This window comes from Corapipo altera, unplaced genomic scaffold, assembly GCF_003945725.1.
Source record: "Corapipo altera isolate COAL_440 unplaced genomic scaffold, ASM394572v1 0, whole genome shotgun sequence".
Taxonomy (NCBI): Eukaryota; Metazoa; Chordata; class Aves; order Passeriformes; family Pipridae; genus Corapipo; species Corapipo altera.
Genome location: NW_020884872.1, coordinates 80,318,678 through 80,340,344, shown reverse-complemented (window position 1 = coordinate 80,340,344; position 21,667 = coordinate 80,318,678). Strand labels below are relative to the sequence as shown.

Genomic DNA, 21,667 nt, shown 5'->3' with positions numbered 1-21,667 from the left:
ATGTAGGATATTACTCGGTTGCCTAACAGAGGCATTCCGTGACATCTGAAACATGCCACAACATCACACTGGGCCTTTGGCTGCCAGTACAAAAGACCAAAAGGCATGTGAGAAATATGCCCTACCTACACAGCCCTGGAAAGGCGTCCAGGACACCTTGGGCATCACAAAAGCCTCTGAAAGCCAAAAGGCCCAGAAGCGGTAAAGTGCTGCTCACTAACAATGAAAAAAACAAAAAAAACCCCTCAAGTTTAAACACATTTTGCTGTGCATAGAATACTTTTTTCTATTACTGAATTTAAACCCACAGAGATAAAGCAGTCTTGCTTTATCAGAATAAAGATTAGATTTTTTTGCAGGAGTTTGGGATACTACTGCAATTTAAATACCGTCAGCAGCAAAGCATTTTTGAGGCTGTGGGTATATACACCTAATTGTTAAAAGCCAGACATAAAAAAGTTAAATTATCAAGGTGACTCCTTTGAATGGAGGCCAGAAGCTCTTCTGTTTATTTAAGAGTAGAGATGTTTTAGTTCCAATTTTAACTTCTCTAGAGCTTTTATCCAAGGGAGCCTGCTGCTCCTAAAGTAGTTAAGCAGAATGTTTGATTTATAGGCACAGACTTTGCCTTATTCTTTTTGGCAGTAACAAGTTACTTCAGGATCATATAAAGACCACAGAGTAAATTATCCAGATAGGTAGAGATTGCTATACAGATAAATACATTTCCTGAGAGTGACTGTGGATTCTGTATTTTACAGTCTTAGATACATCTTCTGACCATGAAGTTTTCCTACACCCACTGTTGTTTTAATTGAAGTTGTCTGATTTGGTTTAAGGTTTCTTTCATTGCTTTCAATTTATTACTAGACTGATCATTAATGTACTCTATTAAGATAGAACAGAACAACTTAGAATGTCCCTCCTGTTATATATTTTACAAAGTTCAGGATTCTGGTCATGGAAAAAGATGCCAATATATAAGAAAATGCACAGATAAAATGTGCATGCTGTTCTTTCAATAGCATGCATGTACAAAAGATGTATTAAAATATATCAAAAACTTCAGTAATCATTTTTAGGAACTCCTTTTCTTTCCCAGCATCCAAAATCCAGTGATATGGTGCACATATGAGAACAATACTCACTAAATGGGTCTCAGAGAGATATATATATATACAGGTATTGATAACCACTGGGCAGAGAATACTAGATAAAAAGATGATAGGAATAAAGAGTTCCTCCAGTGGATTTTTTTTAATACAACATCTAGAGGGATGGGAAAGAAATTGTTTCTTTTCTGCCTTTCACTTTTATTCCAGGTGTAGCGATATGCTTTACAGTTTTAAAACATTAATACTGGTAATAATGGACATAAAACAGAAAGCCATGTACTACCTTGTCTGAGATTTAAAAATAGTAAAAGACTCCATCTCAGGGACACCTGTGGAAGCTTGTGAGTTATTTAATGGATGAGGACAAGAAAAGGAGCATGCAAAAAACATGCCCCACTACAACCTCTTTAATGCTACTTGCCCTGTAGTGAGATACATGAACATTCTTTGAGTGAATGTGCTTTAAAGAGATGGTACCTGAGCTCTGAATGTTGGCAGATGGTCTTCTCCTCGCCTTGCAAAGTCTTTGTACCCAAACCCAGGATCTTCAATATAACGAGAGACATCTGTAGAAACTATTTCATCATCAAATGCTGTGAATAAAACAGCAAAATGCTTTGCTTTAGGCAAGCATGTGATTTAGTGCTGATTTCCATCTACCACTCTATGACAGGACTAGAGGACAATTTTAGAAGTCGTGCAAAGGAGAAGAGTGATACAAAGGAGAATAGTGGTACAAAGGAAAGAAACATTTCAATCCTAATCTGCTTGTATGGGATCCATCGCTTTCACTGAGCCTACTAAATGTCAGCCTGTACCAGACATCTTAACGTACTTCTACAAAAAGGGAAGAGATGGGCTAAACTTCAAACTGGTGGTTTGCTTTTCTCTCTGCTGACTTCTGAGGGAGGCTAGATATCTTAAATCAGGAAGGTGAATCCCATTAGTAAGGTCATTGTGTTTGGCTAAGATACAGAAAAATGTACCCTTGACAACAGGATTGCTACACTGAGCAGGTATGGTGTCAGGAATCACACCAGCTCTGTTCCATAATCCGGAGTATGAGCAACCAGACAGCAATGCAACACTCCACTTGTAAATATCAGATGAAGATTTTATGAAAGCAAAGAGCTCTACAGTACATCAGGGTGAAATTCTGCCAGAAGCTCTAGTAACTAAGCATCTTCAAAGAGCTCCAAAACATATCACTAAGCAAGCGCAGGTTCTCTATCAGGAATCAATATTTCCCTCACGAATAAACAGGTGGCTTGATTGTGTAACTACCTCTGCAGAAGTTGACTACTGCATAGCTGACTGCATTTGACCCTGATGTTAAAACTGTGGCTCGCTTCCACATGCATTGACAGAACAGTTGCCATATGTCCCCAGTTAGCACCTTGAAAAGTCAGTTAATTTAAGAATTGCAGAAATGCTTTATCTCCTCTTTGCCTCATTAAACAATCAAAACATAACTGTGTAGGAAGAAGCTTGCACAACATCTGCCACAGTAAATTCTCAGCAAAGAATAAAAAAACCTGTATACATACACTCCTCTCTCCTGACAAGCACTGAATTTCATGAAAGGGTAAAGGCCCAACACACACAGACTCCTCAGCTAAAATCAGCAAAAGGCAAAGGGGGAGTAAAGTCAATAAAACTATTAGCAAGATCATCCAAAAAACCCTTCAGTCCTTTTCCTCATATGCCTGAAGTTGCAGAGACTCATGGAAGTCATGATTTGATAATGCAGCTGCAATGACTGTCTGTTTATCTGCACTGCTGACACTGCCTGACTACAGGAAAACAGAGCAAGAATATACAATGACCATTTCTAAAAATCCAGCCACAATGTTGTTGGATGTATCTTCTTTCAGAGACTTTACATGTTCCTAGAGATCCACAAAACAATCTCTCTGCTGATCCGCAACACATTCTTCCTCCCTTTTGTGCTCATTGCACAAAGACACTGATACCTTAAAACACATTTGGTCTAAAGCTACTGAGAACTAAATTTGCTAAGAATAGTGTAGTAAAATGTGAAGCATTTTATGGGTCACTTCTCAAAATGATACAAGCAATCACCTTCAAGTAGGCTCTACTATGAGGAAATAGCTGGAGATTCTGATTGCCTTAATAATATTCTTTCTTCTAACACTTTCTTTGCAAACAAAACCCCATCTTCCTGTCTACAGGAAGCAGACTTTGTTTTGTGGTTTGTTAGAAATGGCAGCCTCCAGAGCATATGAAGAATATGGAAAAGAAGGTTTCAGCTCAGAATTTTGAACATTATTTAAAAATAAAAAAATGCTATGAATCTCTATCACAACACAGGCAGTGGAACAGCACAGCAGTATGATCACTCAGAACGGCAAGTTATGAATGTCCTTTCCAGCTGGGCAGTAAACGGTGAAGAAGTTGAGTCTCATTCCAATCTAATTCCTAAACTAAATGTCATATCTGAAGGCTACTTAGGAATGTCATTGAAGTTCTAAGTGCTGTAGAAGGTAAACCTTTGAAGTATTAATGAATATTTATATGAATGAATTATTTTGAAGATATAGAGCATATACAGAAAGAGAAATTTACTCACTACTTTTTAAAGAAGCCTTTTTTTTAATACACAAAAGCTAAATTTCAAGTTGTGAAAAGGATGGTGTTATTTGACAATCAAGAAATCTTAAGCAGATGAAGCAAGTGACAAGACCACCTAATACACTCCTACTTCATGAAGAGCCAGAATAAAGAAACAGAAAAAGTTTCAGTCACTGAACTACCCTCAAGTATTTTTTTCTTACAAAGCATAAACAAAATAGAACTGGAAAAGCACAAATACCTCCACTAATTACTAGCAGACTCTCCTTCTTCTCCTTTTCAAAGCGAGTTGCCATTTCTTCCTGAGAGGCTTCTTCATCCTCTTTATCTTCTTGTAGTCTCTTCATCCTTTCCATCAAAGCCTCCAGCTCACTTAAAGAATCTGCAATCTGCAAAAACACCATGACATTCTGCAAAATTAGAAGATAGACAGTGTGTGTCATCTTCGGATTTCATGCTTGACAACAAGTGCTCTCAAAACCAGACAGCAGCAGCAAACACAAAAACTGACGCCAGAATGCATTTTGTCACATACAGCACAGACAACAGCTTTCAGACAGCAAGAAGACAGGACCTGGGAAGCATTAATGTAACCTGTTGCAGTAATTTCTGCAGTGGGATTAACAGCATAGAGGTGGTGTTCGAACGTAGGAACCACAGTCACTTATACATTCCCTCATGTAGATAGCTCAGGAAAATCCATCTGTGGGCCCTACATCTATCAGAAAACAATTTTTAATACGAAGGTAACTTTTTTCAGTCTATTGGTAACGAAAATATGTTTCTGAAGAGATACAGTGCAATACTGCAATGCAGAAACACAACCTCAGATGGTAAAGCAGTGCTTTTCACTATGTATGTTCAAAATAACTATTATGTTGAACCCTTTTTCTTACTTTTGTGAGGAAAACAGACCACTTTTTCCTAGAAATATATCAAAGTTTTGGGTGCTCTGAAATGTACTTATCATTCAGATTTTTCATAAGATAAATTGTTTGAGTGGGTTTTTTCCATCTTTTTGAGTCTGTTCTTCTGCCTATAGCTATAATTGTTTTCTAGTATGCTGCTCAGTGCTTAACCAGCAGCACAGACTCAGCAGCAACCCTCGGCCCAGTACAAATGGGGAGTAAGACACCCTCGTTGTATGAGCTAGCATGTCTTACAGGCTAGAAGTTTAAGACACAGCAATTGAACTGAGCGATCACATGTTCACATTCTTCTACTAATTGTAAAAATTATATCTAGCGAGTCTCTCATAGTCCTGATCTTCCATCAAAGGCAACGTGGCTAATTAGTCAGTCGGCATTAATTCAAGGACATGTCTTGAAAAGCATTATAGAGCCCCTTTCAGGAAAAAAAGTTCACATTTAAGTTAATTAACTAGTAATCAAAGTTCTCTGTTGATTCAAGACTGAAACACCAGCATGAAGAATTAAGTAATTTTATTTCAGACATTTCCTCCCATCTACATGGAAGTGTTTCAGAACTGACCTGTTTTGTGATTGTAGGCCTTGAAGTTAAAATTATTATTACTATTACTACTACTACTATTTTTTCCATTTCTTTTTTTTTATTCCACATTAGAAAATGGATGCCACCATGCTCCATCAATGCCACACTGTCTGAAGAAACTGGAACTTGAAGCTTTCTGCTGAAAGCAAAGTTTTAGTCTTGCCAAATAGGTTGTGAGATTAACTATCAAAATCACATTCCTCTGACTACCATCCACAGTTACAATACTGGTTTTCCATGGATTATACAGAAAATTGCCAGGGTGAATGTAAGAATTACCAGACTGAGCACTCCCATAAAGTAGACAAAGACTTTCAAACTACCGTGAAATTTAAGCAGGAAAGAAAGGAAGAAAGTTTTCTAATGCAAAACAGAGGCAAGCAAAAGAATTTTCTTGCAACACTAACCCCAAAGTTGCTACTTGTGAGGGATGCATTTTCTATGTTGTTGTCATTGGCAAGATCACAGACACAGAAGTTGTTGACTGCTATAAGTCTGACTCCATTAGATGTATCCGGATCTCTCTCTGGATTAATGCCACTACCAAATACAAAACTTGCCAAGGCATGATAATGTGCCAACAGGACAACAGCATGCACCAGTTCAGGAAGAGACCAATTATTTTCCCCAGTCTTGACAAGTTTCTGAAATGAGAATAAAAAATGTGTAAATATAAAATTTCCTTTGGCCTCCAGCTTTTCTATAAAACACTATGCATTTTAAAACGGGATCAATTCTTTTCTTCCAATAATACCATATTCCTCTTGCACACAAACTCTCACTGGATGAAAAAAAAAAAGAGACAACTAACAGATTACCTCTTTCCCTTTGGGGCCATTTTAGCCAATGCTATTCCTAGAAAGAAAATGTTGTTGGCTTTGTCACACAAATTCTCCTGTCACACAGGAGAATTTATTAGCTTGTTCGATGCACTAGTACTTCCCTGAATTTTTTAACTCAGGGTAATGGAGCCTAACCAGACACCCACATAGTGCTTGGCAGTCCTTTTTACCACACATTTATTGCTATTTACAGGGTATGACTGAAGAGGTACCTGAATGTGCTCTTTTGTGATTAGCCAGGGCCGGTGTGCAAGGAGTTTGTTTATTTCGTTCAGATTTTTCAGTCTTTGGGGAATGTATTCCAAACCATTCAACCACTCTGCAATCCCACCAGTCTTTAGAAACTCATCAACGTGCATATTTATTAGGTAGGAACACTGATGTCTGGCAGCAGCCTGGAATAATTAAACACAGAGGGAAAAGTGCAGCACATTATCATGTAATCTGATTTTGCTGAGGGTGGAAGACAGGTTATTAACACAAAACAATGTTTTAAGTACAATTTCATTCCTAAGGCCTTGTTATATTGTTATATTGTAATGCATTTCTATACAGTACGGAGGATTCTCTAATAAAAATACATTTGTTTACTCTGAATTGCAGAATATAATTTAGGTTGGAAAAGAACACTAGAGGAGAACCCCCTGCTCACAGTAGGGCTGACTTAGAACAGGTTGCTCAGAGCCTTGTCCTGACAAGATCTCCAGCTTTGGAGATCACAGAACCTGTCGTGGTCCCCACTGCAATGTCTCAACATCCTCACAGTAAAAACTGCTCTCCTAGTGTCTACCTGCAATTTGTCATGAGTCGAATCCACTGCATCTCATCTTACTGCTGCACAGTGATGTTGGCATGTGAGAAGTGTATCGCTGCGGGAAACAGGGAATGAGGTACCTTGCCTATCTTCCTTTCTCTCTGAAAACCTTCTGGCTAGGCATGCTTTATTCTGATAAAAGTCTGCTACAAAAATTCACCCACTGTCAAAATATCACACTAATCTCTCCTTTCTAAAGTCTTCCTTTTTTCTTCCTTTTCTAAATACAAAAGTGAAAGTTGCAGGAGAAGATACACAGGCTGTTGGTACATACCATTATAGCAATGTAGTGCCTATAGGGCAAAGGAAGGGGCCCATCCATGCGCAGCATATAGAACTGGCTGCGGAGGAAAGACTCCAGGTACTGAGTATGGATACTCATGACCTGTGTGATGTTGTCCAGGCGACCAGACGTAGAATATTCTTCCACAAGAAGATTAGTACGTTCATCCAAACCATTTGCTTGCATAACCTAAAAATAAGATGGACACATTTTAGCAGAGAGAGAGAGATATTTTCTTTAGCTTTAGCCCCAGGGAGAAACATACTGTGGTATAAAAGGTTTCCTTGTGTACAGATTTAAAGGCAATGATGGAGATCTGGATGTATATTTATAAACATACATGCTTGCATGCATGCAAATACACACATACAGATCCTACTTGCATACTGAGAACTGAAGAGCACTTTATACAAAACCCCTGTTATTTTACTGTTTCTACAAAAAACAAAAACATTTTTCTGTAGATCTTTCCAAAACAGCTAAAGTCACAGATGCTTATAGTCAAACCTGTATAGAGAGCTGGAAGTAAGTAAGAACTAAATGGAAAGTAAATTATTTGTGGAAGACAGCCTGTATAGACACATACTACCCGAGCATTCAGCTCTAAAACCAATTTCAAAATTAATGGAGAGGAACTAGGTTATGTAACTAAATTATAGAAACAACCTGGCAATCTACCCCTTCTGTGCTTGTATAATTGAAGAGGAGATCAAATGCTAATTTGTCCATAACATTGAAGTATTATTTAGAATAGGAATTTAATGCTTTCTTTAAACAAAAGCTGTTCTTTAATTATTCCAACCAATCCAAACCTTGGGCACAAGACGAAATGAAACAGTAGAAGAATAAGTAGCTCTTGCATTGCAAGCCCTGACACAGTATTACTGCTATTACTCAGTGTTTATCACTAAGAACAGCCACTCTCAACATGTTCACCACTGAAGTTACAAGTGCAAGACTAGAGTATCCAGTATTTATTCTGACATTGCATAGTAATAAACCAGCCTGTTTACTATTGCAAACACCATGACATGAGAACACATTTTAGATAGCTTACTGCACATGAAGCTAGAAAGTGCCCAAAACCAGGAAGACACAATATTCTACTTCAAATACATTTTCTTTCTTTGTGATGGGATGATGAGTGGACCGTGTCTCAAATATTTTTCTATCAGATCTCATATAGAAGTTACATATAAAGAAACACCAACAACATACTACATTTTCACTTCTCACCAGTGTACTTTCCTATTTTAATTCATGAGCCCAGAAAGAAAGGGAGAAACAACTATACAGTTAGGCAGCTCCATCATTTTTACACGTGCATCTTCATTATGACAACTTTTCTGTGTTTTGTACTCAAAATGACGCCTTCTCAGTTTTCCTTAATAATGTTTTTACTGTCAGAAGTTTATTCACACATTAGAGATCACTTTATCTCACTTACTACTGTACATCCCTTCCTCTACTGCAAGGAGTCCCCCTTATTCTTCAGCAAGTATATTTAAGAGATCTTTGTCTCATTTAGTGCTTTCTTGGGGAAATCATACTTTTCAAACATAGGTTTCTAATCTTCTTCAGCTTGCCAGGGGATTTTCCTAGTAACAGTATAAATTATGGATAGAAATTCTACTGATAGCATCAAAATATAGTCAGATAGGACTGCACTGTTGCTATATTAGGTGTAGCAATATGCCACATTATTATTTCTAAGATTTATCTTTACCTCTATTACTATCCTCTTCATACTGTGCATGTATTTCCTCCTGATTTATTACCATCCATAAACATATTTTTTTGCTCTGCTTTTAAAGCCTTATGGCACTTTAACAGCTTTAAAGGAACCTTTACAATTAAGTTGTTATTGCTCTGCCCATATTCCTTCCATTACAACAATAAATCAGGCATAATAACACCAGCAGTGTTATTATCAAGATTTGTGAGACATTCAGCGTGTTACTAGTCTCTAACTAAATCCTTCCTATTTGCTCCATTATTTCATGACAAGGAGTGAGGGAAAAAGGTAGCAATTTGCTTAACAAACCACAGTTAGCATTTTTTTGTGATACTGAATAGCTGTTTTATCCATACAGCTGGAGGGTCCCTGCTTGTACTGGGCAACTGCTTGGGTTACTCCTTTCCGAGATTTCTCCTGCACCCTTGGCTAGTGCCTGTACCAAGTGTCTCAGCTTCTCAGCTTTGAAATAAATTCATTAACAATTCTCTCAAAATATGTTACAATTTTAACTACATTTATTTTTCTACTTTTAATATAATTATTAACTTTATGAGAAAAACTAGGTAATTAGAAAATTTGGCATCTCAATTTCACCTTGTATTTCACGCGAAAGGGTGGTGTTCTCTCCACAAGTTTGACTGGCTGGAACTCATTCTAATCCTCTCTTCCCAAGTTTAAAAGACTCTTTGACCTCTCCTCCTTTTTGCTTAATTATGTTTTCTTGTTGGCATCCTTTACACCCTCTCCGTTTGGTTTTAAATTTTAACCTTGTTGGTGTATACATGGAGAGAGACTCAGAGAACAGCAGCTATCTTATCTTTCACAATGTCTTTTTGGCCCTTCTGGTATGTGAATTATCTGTCTTTAGCAACTATAAGACTGTGAAGATTGAGACCACGGGAGAACACCACCATAGCAAACTTTCTACCTACTGCAGCAAACTGCAAATCAGAGCTTACCTCGAACATTCAGTCATTGGCAGAAATCTTGAGTCTGAAATCCAACCATATCTTTCAACCATAAATTCTCTCAAGAGCCACAGCTACAGTCTGAAGAGTGAAGTCATATGTGCAAACTCTCTCAAACTGAAGGTCAGACACTGCTCTGAGAGCTGTATAATTATACTGCTGCAATACTGGACAGGCCTCCCCTCAGGTCTGGCATTATGAGTAATGTGTTCAACTGCTGCCTGAGAAGAGCAGAGCTGCCACTCATGGCTGTGTCCAGAAGTGCTGGTGACTGAGAAGATGTCAAACAGCACCACTTGTGTGCAAGGACAGGGTGGTTCTCACCCACTGGAACCTGCTCAAGAGAAACAATCACTTTTGCTCTCAAGGGAGCTCATCTGGGTACCATGGAACAAGCAGGGTCATAGAACTGTCTTTCAGTATCGCTATTTTAAAAGCTATCACCCGCCTAGCCCAGCTAACTGCAAACTTACTTCATTCTCTGGTATAAAGGCACTTGGTCCTCTTGTCAATGGTGGGGAGACTTGTACTCTCTTTTCCTGTAAAACAGTCACATAATTCAGTCAGCATCAGGAATAACATACTAACTCGCTTTATCTCACAAGGTCTGGATTCAGTTCTCTTCCCAAAGCCACCTGGATGTTTTACAGCCCACTGAGGAGGTGATGCCACCACACTACATTTAAATCAGCTTTACATCCCCTGTACTTTGCCTGAAGGAATGGCACCAATTTTGGCAAGGGATAAGGCAGAAGAAAACTCAAAAAATCTAATCCCAGTTGGTTTACAGACCAGCTTGAAGATACATAGACAATAGCAACAGAACATCTGGCACAATGCTAAAATTAGCCATTTACTGGACTGAATGGAAGTTTGAAAACTGAGGGGAAAAAAAGCCACACTCAGGAAATTATAAGCAAGATGCTGGGTTTTTTTTTCAATATTAGCATCTGATGAGATCTTTAGTGTTGTGAAGAGCATAAGCACCTTGTGTGCCAAATATTGGCAAGAAAAGCATAGTCCAAGCAAACTAGCAAGACCAAATTACAGGTTTGTTCTAGAAACCTGATGAAATGGTCACCTCGCTTACTGCCGAGCCTGGAGAAAAATGCATGCAGCACAAGCCTCGGTATGCAAACCCCAGATACAAGGCATGAGGACATATTTAGTACAGAACAAGCTGATAATGTAACAAGAGCCAGAGGACTTTTTAGATTTATTAGGGATAAGAAACTGAACTAAGATAAACTCTGGAGCCTTTTACAGCATGGCTGCTGTCAGCCAGAGGAGTGAAGGGGACCTGGGGAGGCTGCCTGCTCCCCTGGATCATCAGAGGCAGGACCAGCACTGTCCATGTCATTCCTGACCAATGTTGGTGTAATCCTCCTGGAGATTCCTCTGTCTCCATGGGTCATTTATTTCAGTGACTAACCCCTCAGATTGTTAAAACGTTTTCCTAACGTCTAATCTGAATTTCCTTTGCAGTAATTTAAAGCAGTTGTTTGTTGTCTTTTCTTCTTTTCCTCTTTATGGTTATTTTCCACCTATCTGGGTGACCGCACACTTGTCTCAAGCCCCTAATTGCACTACAGCATTGGTGACTCTTAATATGTTATCCATAAACAGCAGTATTGGATTTGCATACTAAATATTTCATGCCCCTAACATAAAGTCTGAGGTTTTCCATAACAAATGAGCCTTAAATACCTCTACCGGGCAGGTTTAAGCTTAACCACCATGTGCACAAACAGCAGTGCCAGTCCCAGAATGAATGTGCCACTGATTTCCACAAAGGAAAATCAAGCCACTGGAGCTGTGTAACCACTGTCCTGATCCTTAAAAACATTCTGTCCTTTCTAAATTAGATTAAAAAATAACAAGCAAAAATCAACAGTGATTATTCAGGAAAGATGTTCCAAAGCAAACTCTCGCAGGACAATTGAGTTTGTGACTTTGGAACAATTAGCTTCTAAAAGATGCAGAAACAAGCTGGATCAATTGAGTGAAGCCTAGCAGCCAGGAGACAACTTACTGCATCTGCTACCTGCTGTCACATCCACAAAAATCCTGTAAAATTATTGTTACGTATAAAATGTACTCAGTCTAAAGTAGGATGTAGAGATACCGGGTATCTGCACATGCAACCCCTTCTTCACACAGTTACACAAGGCAAAGGAAGACATCTTCTCACTTCAAATACACAATCTTGCCAGCAGCCAGTCATTTCTGCCAACACTGAAAAAAAAGAAATGCTTTCCAAGATTGCTAGTAAGGTTGCATTTTGCTTGGTTTGTAAAGGTTATCTGAAAATTAAAGTTTAAAACCTCTATTTCATGTTGAATAATTTGAGGGAAGCAGCTTGCACGAGTGACACAACTTGGACATCTGCGCACTGTCAGCTCTCGCTGGAGCACAGGTCTAAACCAGAGCTGAACCACTGAATTCTCCATCTTGCTCTCTGATCTGTACCTTCTTCAGGCTCTGCAAAAGCTAGTACTCGAGGCAGACCAAGGCAAAAAAATCCATATGTTGCTTCTAGCAGGATCTGGGCTCCATTCCCTTGTTTTCCCATTCAATATGACTGGTATTACTCCTTTGACTCCGCAGATAAGCTATTGCTGAGAAGGAAAGGAGGAAATGGTACTTGGGTGGATGAATATAGGCAAGTATCAACAATTAATTCCTGTGAACGATGACAGAAAGCCAAGAAGATAGTCAGACATGAAAAATGTGTGTTAAATCTTTTACAAAAAGAACAAACCCAGTGCCTTTTGGGTGGTGGCAATTCTAACAAACACAAGCCTGGAAAAGAAAAAAAAAAAGACAAACAACCAAAACACCAAAAGCCCAAACACGATTATTCAAGTTGGTGAGTCTTATCACTGCACATTTCCAGGGACCTCGGTTTTTTCAATATTAGAAGTGCATACTCTTCCCCCTTCCATCAACACGAAAGATTATTTTGCCTTCATGGCAAAGCTTTTATTTTTTTAAAACTGGTTAAAACAGGCTTGTCAGGAGAAAAGGAGCAAACATCATCTGGTTGCACAAGTTCTCAGGATGCTATTAGTAAAAACATGGTAAGCTTATAAGCACTAAGAAAGATAACTTTGTTGAGCTGTAGATAAGAACCACTGCTTCTGGGCATGCTTTATCTAGAACAGTGATTTAAGGTCTACTCCAGAACCCAAATATAAAAAACTGTGTATGGGAATTAGAAAGCAACACTGCAGATATATGGTCCTTTATAGCGGAAGTTCTTGCAAAGCTTCTTGTTTTTCAAGAAAGTGGGTTTGTTTTCCTGTCCAAGTAGTCTTTGCAGGTTACACTAGCTATCACTAAGTCAGCCAGGGTCCCAAGTATCTTGTTTGAAATGGTATTCTTATGCTAAGTGGTTGAAGCAAGAAAGAGGTTGCTCAGCAACTAAAATGCTGTATGCACATATACCAGCCATTTTCTGTGTCATGTTCCTCCAGAAACGCATTGTCAGAGTAGGAATAAGTATCTCAAAAGGTTTGCAACCAATTCCATTTACATTAAGACTAGTGCCCTTCTAGGGGCTGTTTCTTCAGAAGAGAAGATGAAGAGCTTCAAAGCAGAAAAAACTGCACCTGAGCAGGTTATTGAGAGAGGGGCCGCTGCAAGCCAGAGCCTAGAAGCAGGTTTAGCAGTTGTACACTGTGGTGTCAGACAGCAGAACGAGACCTCTGCAGAGCTGCTACAGGAATTCATGAACAAACAGGCCTATATAAGCTCTATCTGTGACTTCTTCCTGTCCTTACACTGCACTTGCAATGGTGTTGGGAGCTTCATCAGGAATTTTAACAGTGACAAAGTGGAAGCATTTCCCCCTTCCCTGTCTATAAATTGCAAGAAATATCTTCATCCTTGGGTGAGCTCTGCACAAACGCCACAGAGACAAAAGCTGCAACTTGCCATCTCAAGGGTTTATTTTCAATTATGGCAGTGACTGTGCACCCTCTCTCCAGAGCCAAGATGGGCACTGGGACATGGCACCTGCATCTCAAATAGCTGCTGGGCTGCCATGGCAGATCAAGGGATGCCAGAGCCACTTGGTTGGCAATGCGGCCATGAAGTCCAAGTGGGAGCAAGCAAAAGCCCAGTTGGCACTGGAACAAGCACAATAGCTTTCCTTCCAAAGCTTAAAGCAAAAGAAATAACTCTTCTTCCTCTTCGCTATCACATGAATCACTGTGTCCTCAGGCTTTAAAAAAATGGCTATTTTTAGCAAGCTTTAAAAGGAAGCTGTTTTATTTGAGAATAGAGGTGCTAGGTGGCAGGGCTGATCAAAGAGCTGGTTTAGAAAGTACTTCTGAATGCCTATGAATGCAGAAAACATAGGCAAGAAGCAAGCGGTCACACTGCTGCAGGTGCACAGGCACTTCTCACACATGTGGCACATAAAAGCTGATTCATTCTGAACTTGACATCAAGGTGGTCATGCTTCTAGGGAAAAAAAATTCATTTTGCACATCAAGATAGAATTTTGTAAGCTGTGGCAACGCTGCCACTTGTGTCCGTGAACTCCCAGCGCAGTTCCAAGAAACCCTCATGAATGGGATCAGAGCCTCCCCTCTGACAAAATCTGCCACCGCTATGAAGACATCAGGATAATAAACAGCACCAGATCACATATAAACCCTAAAGGCATCACAAAATTAGCTTTTCCTGAGGAAAAAACTATTTCTTAAACAAGAAGGAATGTTTTTTGTGGGTAAGGTAGTAAGTACAAATTATTTACTACACCTTTTGTTATATTATAATCTACAAGCAACTTTGCTACCATCCAGCATTTATAAGGATCTTTATTATTTAAAATCAGTGTTCTATCTCTTTTTAATACACATGATCATCTGCAGCAATAATCTGAGTCAAGTCTGTCACTGAGACATCTGGATGGGAGTGGAGAACTAGGTATAGGACTCCCTGTCTGGGGCTGAATCTCCCCAAAGGTATCCGGTTTTCCCACTTTCCCATCTTTTATATTATAATTCCCATATTATAAATCTTCAAACTCAGAATACACCAGTTCAATCTCACAGATTTAATGCTGCAGAGCCCACTTTTGGTTTTCAGTGTGACAGACACAAATGCCTTGTGTTTTGGTTCACACAGTACAGGCAGCGTTATTTGCTACTGATGCTGGTTAAAACCCTACCTACAAACTGGTTTCTCCTACTCCCACTGTTGCTCACTGAATACATTTTCACTTTCAGTTCTTAGATCCTGGAGCAGGGTCTACCTTCACTGTCTGTGATCACAGTGAAATGCTCCAGGTTTCAGTAAATAATAACACAATTTTACAGTCTGGACCATCTGTTCATTCCATCCTCACTGAAGACAGAAGAAAGCATGAAAAAAAATAAAGTTGTCTGAACGCTGATTTTGTCTTAGCTTCTACTTTTATTCAAATCCTTCCTTACGATGCAGGAGGAATTTTGTTTATGTATCCAAGTTGCATTTTGGCAGAGGAAGAAGAGTTTAGAAATGTTTAGGCAGAAGAAATGCTTTGCAAGGAGATTAGGATGCACCCAATTCATTTTAGATGGAAACTTTAATACTTTTCGTAAATTGACAGAGGATTAATATAAAAGGTAAAGATACACATAATCTTGCTGACTAAAAAGAAAACTAAATAGTCAAAATTTACCTGTCTTCACATGTCAGTACTCCTGTGAGGCTCTGATTGACAAGAACAAAAAACTGTATTCATCAAAGCTGTGAAATTTCGACATTTATTGACAAACATTTATTGATGCATCATTTTTTTAAAGAAAAAATCTGTTTATGGTAGATAATGTAATAAAACTGGGAGCTTTATAGCTTCAGAATATATCTACAATTCATTTCAAATGAAGTTTGCATTGTAACTTCAAAAATTTGGATATACAGTTGAAGGGTAAACTTCAATGTGCTGTTACTCAAAACCATTTCTGTTGAGAAAGAAAAGCCAAATCCCAAAAATTTGCAGAGAAATAATCTGAATGATACAGAACACTTAATAGATGACAATCCAGAACTCATCTTTATGACTGATACGCTTCTATAATTAAACCCTGGACATACCTCCAGAAACAATAAGAGAGATGTTCAGAACAAACAATGTCAAAATGTTAAGAGTTCACAAAGTAAAAGTCCTAGCCTACAGTCATTTGTTAGGGGTATTTCAAGTGATTTTGCAACAGTTTCTTCCTCTTAACAGCCTGTACAACTCCAAAAATGCAAACTAAGCCATAAAGATGAAAATAAGCAGAGGAAGTCAAACAGCAGGAAATCTTTTTTATGGAACAGCATTTCAAAATACTTAAACAGTCACTTTTAACATTAAGAATTTGGCATTTTTGTGCCTCACAGCTGATGAAGTGGTGCAAAGAGCCGGGAAGAGAGCCAGTGTAGTACAATTGATGGGGAGCTTTTGCTTTGGTAACAGGTTACAGACCTTTTGGATTTCACACAATGAAAGGAAGCCTATCCCAAGTTCCCATCCCTCCACTAGCTATTAAGAACACAATTCACACTAATTAGAAACCAAAGGGCAGCAATTTTTACCCAACCCAAGATGGATGGCCAGGCAGCCTAAGTCCCACAGCAGTTCCTTGTTCTTTGAAAGATATCTGGTACACTTGGACCTACAGAAGAAAAACTCAGAACTGAACATGAAGTTACTGGCAGAAAAGCCTATCACCTTTTTCATAAAGAAAGTCTACATCTGCATCCTTATTATTCCCACTGCTGTATTGCTCTCTTTGTCTTGGAGATAATTTCTGTGGACCAAAACCAACCTTCAGCTGGGAGCAGACAGGTAAGGACTGCAAGTCAAACGTCAGAGTAACAAATGATCTGAAAAACACTTCTTTATTTAAGAAACCTGAACTGCATTTTGCATTTTTGTCAGAATAGACCTAAATATACCAAGTAAAAGACACACCTGTATCTCAGTATTGACCGAAATAACTGAAGTACAGAGTACATATAACTGGGAAAGTAAGGCTGAGGCTCCTGACTGGAAAAATAAAAAGACCTCAAGGAAATTTGCTCAATTAATGGTGCCAAGTCAAACCTGAATATTGATTCTTAACATATAAAAAGGATGAGAGACAAATAGCTACTTCTTCTGTTTTCTTGTTGCTCGAGAATCACTTCCATTTAATTTAAGCCAAACCTCAAAATCTGAGTTCGTATTCATGCTCCAATCCTTATCAGATACTGAGGCAGAAACTCAACTGACCTAAATCAGACACCCAAATCAGAGTTAGCCAGCTGGATTCTGGTTACAACTAAATAAGAAACGTGATGTCTAGCTCAGAATGAGATCAACTGTGCTATGGAAAGGCCTGAATTTCCTCCATAGACTAACAGGAATCTATGGCTAAGCAGGTAATGATCTAAAGTTAGGCAAGGTATGTACCACCAGCAGACAACAAATGGTCTTCTGGTCTACTTCAGCATTCCAAAAACAAAAATTAAAAAAACCCCACCAAAACCAACCAATCTACCAAAAAAAACCCCAACAGGGAAAAAGTAATTAAAAAGTGAGAAACAATCCTTCTATCATCTGTCCCTGGAGAACTTCACCTCCTTCCCTCCCCACACACCCAACAGTAACACTGGAGCTTGTGTGCTCCCCAACAAATGCCCTCAGGACAGAAGATCTTGTGAGTGAGTATCTAAATGACTCAATATACCACAAGTACAGCAGAAGAGCATTTTCTATTTTTCAACAGCATCAGATATTAAGAGCAAAAGTTACAATGGAAAACTTCAGTGGTTTTAGCTGGGACTTGTTTTATCTGTACCTTGGCTCCCTTCCACCCTTCCAGTTTAATCCAAATCTGACAATACACTAGACCGATCAATATCATCTAGTTTGGAGAACACAGCCTTTAGCCATTAACTTGGCAAAACTGCACTGAGTTAATCTGCCTCCTCATCAGCCAGGACAATAGTGCTGTGTGTTAATGAAGAGTCTCAGAAGCAGCACGGCGTATCCTTTAATCCGCTGCCTCCCATGCAGAGGGCTGCCTTGTCCTGACTGAGCACAGCCCATCTAACCAAGCCTGGTTTCACTCTGCCAGTGGGGTCCCATGTGCACAGGAGGCTGCAGGCTCAGTGTGGTTAAGGGCAGCAACTGTGTCGTCGAACGTGTGGTCTCCATCCTCTCCTATGGAGAGACCGTATTGACTTCCCCATTTGATCCATGCAGCAAACCAACAGGTACAACAAACATTTGCTAAAAAGTGCAGATAGAGCAGCAGCTGCTTTGACAGGCCTGAATTAATACCTAAATTAACTACTGAGAGCACAGCCTCTTTACAATACAGTAATCGAATGGTTAAATACTTCAATTCATCAAGCACACATTTGATTTATTGGGCATTCTGCCAATTGGAGAGGCCTAACTGGTGGAGATTAAAAAACAAAAAGAGAGAAAGACCCCTAGGGTTATGCAAATCCATCATGTATCCCTGGCAGAACTGACTCCCAAGAATGCTCTACCGAATTTTTAATAGAAGTATTGTCTGAAAATACATGCCTTGTAAGCAGGCAAAATAGAATGGTATTCATCCATACTGTAAATGTCTAATGGCATTCTCCTACAGTTAAGAAAGTGGTCTAGGGTATGGAGGTTTTGTTTCTTTTTTTTTAATGTATTTTGAAGATGCTAAATGTTTGAAATACTAGATTAATGTAAAAGCAGTACACAGCAAAATACTCCAACAATTTTTTATAGAAAGACTTAAATGGACTCCATTGCAATTCATTCTAGAAAAACCTCCAGTACTACAGCATTTCAGCAGAGATCATCATCACCAAGGGTTTATAGGAAAGAAGATGCATTTTACTGCAGGTTATTATAAAAGCAGACTGGGAGAATTTTTAACCAGCGACTGGCATCAAGGCTGCATTCTCTCACCTTTCCTCTTTGGTACTTCCATTGCATTCATTATGACGAAGAGCACAGAGAGAGACTTTTCACGTGCAGTGTGACTTAAAACATCAAAATTTGGATTTTTACTAAGGTAAGACTCTTACAGTTATGCCTCCACTGCAGTCACTAGTACAACTGCTGCTCTTCTATAAATATTTAAAGCTATCTTTAAAAAAATCCTTGGCTTCAGTGGTTTTTAAGAAGTCCTTGCTTAACAGTTCTTAAGTCAGGTGAGCACATGAAACTCAGCTGCACAACCAGCTTGAGAAACCATACAAATGTTAAGTCAGTCACTACCGAGTTTTCAGTTGAAATGGTGAAGCTTGACAGTCTGGAGTGAACAGTGCCATAAAGAGAGCTGCTCATGAGTATGGAGTCTTACCTTTGCACTTTAATGCAAAAAATAATAACAATATCCTCCTCTGATTAGTATATCAGTCCCACCACAGCTGCAGGGGAGGAAGCTGGGCTCTGACCCCTGCACCAGCTCTCTAAAATAGTTTCTTTCCCAGCTTCAACTACCTGCATGATAGGCTGGCAGAAGCAACAAGGCTGCACTGGTGTCCTGGCCACGCAAGCTATTTTGCTGGCTGATGTGTTAGTCAAGCAATGTGTGTGACTAATGTCAAACACTACATAGAGTCACAGAGTATTCAGAGTTGGAAGGGTCCCACAAGGATCATTAAGCCCAACTCTTGAGTGAATGGCCTCTACTTGTTTATTAACTACCAAACACTGAAAAATATTCATTAGTAAAGTGTGGAAATCTACCAAGAAGGCAAAGTTTGAGTTTTCCAATGTGAAAAGCTGTTTGATCTGTAGCTATGAGATCTCAGATCATACAGCCCTGTTTCCCAGGCACTTCCACTACTTTTCACCAAGCAATGTCACTATACGGTTATAGCTCTTTCCTCTTGCAGCTGTTCTCCTAACATTCTGGATGAGACACCCTCTGCCTGCTTCCCTGATCAGCCATCGAACCAGGACATTTAGGTGGAAAGTCTGAATTTTATCAAGAGCAGCAAACCTGCTGCAAAGGCGCATTTCATTATCTGGAGCACATCACAGGTGCTTCTTCATTGCATCTCAAGGAATAGGGACAGAAGGGACAGAATAGGGACAGAAGCCCCCAGCCAACACTCCCTTTTGATAAGTCTGTATCCTTGTAATGTTTTCAGCTCGATAAAAGCTTTTAGGACACCATCTATTTGCTGGTACAGCTGGTACAAGAAACATCCTCTCAAGCACCTTTTACTTACCAACTACTATATACAACCAAATTCTATTCCGAGACATAAGAAAGTCAAGCAAATGGCACAAGCATGGGTTTTCAAACTGTTTTCCCCACATATTCTATGTACAAAATGATCATAGTAGTTATTTTAAATCTGTGTGCAGGAACTATCTTAAGTGTCATGGAAGTAACTTGCCAAAATTAAGAAAACCAAATCCTGTCACACAGATTTAGGAGGGAAATGTGCTCCCCTCAGTACTAAAGTTCCCCCAGCTAGTTTTCTGCCATCTTTTTCACACAGGATTGTGAAACACAGTCGCTTGAGTCTTGGAAAGCAACTCTGAACTGCTGAGCTTGCTGTCATAAGCATGTCAAGAAATTTTAATTGATTGCCTCCTGGCTGTCACAGTCCATGCATAGTGTGCTTTTACCACCTCCAATAAAAGGATTAGGAATCAACCAGCAGGTGACAAGCTCAAGCAGAGGTACTTAACCTTTTCCACAATGTGCAACTAAGCTGTGAAAATCCTTGCTGTAGGATGCTGCGGACACCTGAAGTCAGCGTGTTTAAAAGTGTTCAAGTTCATGGAAGAGAATTACAAGAATGTTTATTAAATATGGTGAAATCACCTGCAGCTCAGGAAGTTTACAAGTTGCAAATACTTGGGAGACTGAGAGACAGAGCTGTGGAAGCGTCATGACAAACCACTCCATTTCGCATCCTCTTCCTTCAATATTTTCCCTTGGGCACTGTCAGAGACAGAACACTGAGTTTCAACCTGACCCACTATATCTGCCCTAATGCTGTCATATATCTGCAGCAGATTGGTTTGAGAATACTACTTATTCTATAATTCCTATTTTAAAGTGGAACCTATTTTCTAATAAAGATAAGAAATTGGCATTCCCCAAACAAGGATATATTTTAGCTAAACTGGACCATTGTAGAAATAAGCATCGTGCTAATCCAGTCTAGAAGATGCAGCACGTGTTATGGAGCTCCTTTGTGCCTGAATGAGCCCATTTGTACACTATCTGTTCAACACAGTTAGTATCATAAAATTTACTTCATAATCTTTACTACATTACACTTCAATTCTTTACTAGCACTGGTTTTAGGAAGCAAGTGTTATTCTTCCCCTTTTCTGAATGCACCTCACCAGAAGTTCCATCAAATCAAATCTGAAAAAGGTGAAGGAAAAAAAACCCCAAAGCGTTAAAACATGAAGACAATATACTTACAAACCATCCCTACTCACCTGATGGGCAGGTGATGTTTGTTTAGATGGATACTATCTAACTGAAAGAAAATAAGCACATATTGGCTATGCTACCCTACCATGAAGAACTTTAGCTAAGCTGTTCTTGTTAACATTCAAGACAACATCAAAATATTAAAACACGAGGCTGATATAAGGTTTCTAAATTATAGCAAACAACATTTGTGGTCAATGTTCCTTAAATTTTAAGTTAATCCACTGATAAACTTTTAAAAGAAAATGAGAAGTACCCTTGGCACAAGTTTTTTGGACAAATGCTTGTATACAACTGATGACCACTGATCATCTTTGCTACAGTTCAAATAATGTAAGGAATGCTGATGCTGTTCTCCTAGCTCT

The 21,667-nt window shown here is 39.1% G+C and overlaps 1 protein-coding gene across 3 annotated transcripts in view; it reads right to left on the bottom strand.

Moving 5' to 3' along the window:
- SESN3 (sestrin 3) overlaps positions 1-21,667 on the bottom strand; it is a 38,657-nt gene that overhangs the window by 4,922 nt on the left and 12,068 nt on the right. The window contains exons 1-7 of one of the 3 annotated variants that reach the window (XM_027642647.1): positions 12,334-12,351; positions 10,338-10,403; positions 7,150-7,347; positions 6,274-6,456; positions 5,627-5,863; positions 3,949-4,117; positions 1,593-1,708 (exon numbers count right to left, since the gene is read on the bottom strand). In XM_027642647.1, the coding sequence (XP_027498448.1) occupies positions 1,593-1,708; positions 3,949-4,117; positions 5,627-5,863; positions 6,274-6,456; positions 7,150-7,344 (900 nt within the window). In that variant the 5' untranslated portion in view covers positions 7,345-7,347; positions 10,338-10,403; positions 12,334-12,351. Of the gene's footprint in view, positions 1-1,592; positions 1,709-3,948; positions 4,118-5,626; positions 5,864-6,273; positions 6,457-7,149; positions 7,348-10,337; positions 10,404-12,333; positions 12,352-21,667 lie in introns of those variants that run through there. The other 2 variants (XM_027642476.1, XM_027642562.1) reach the window with 2 other exon arrangements.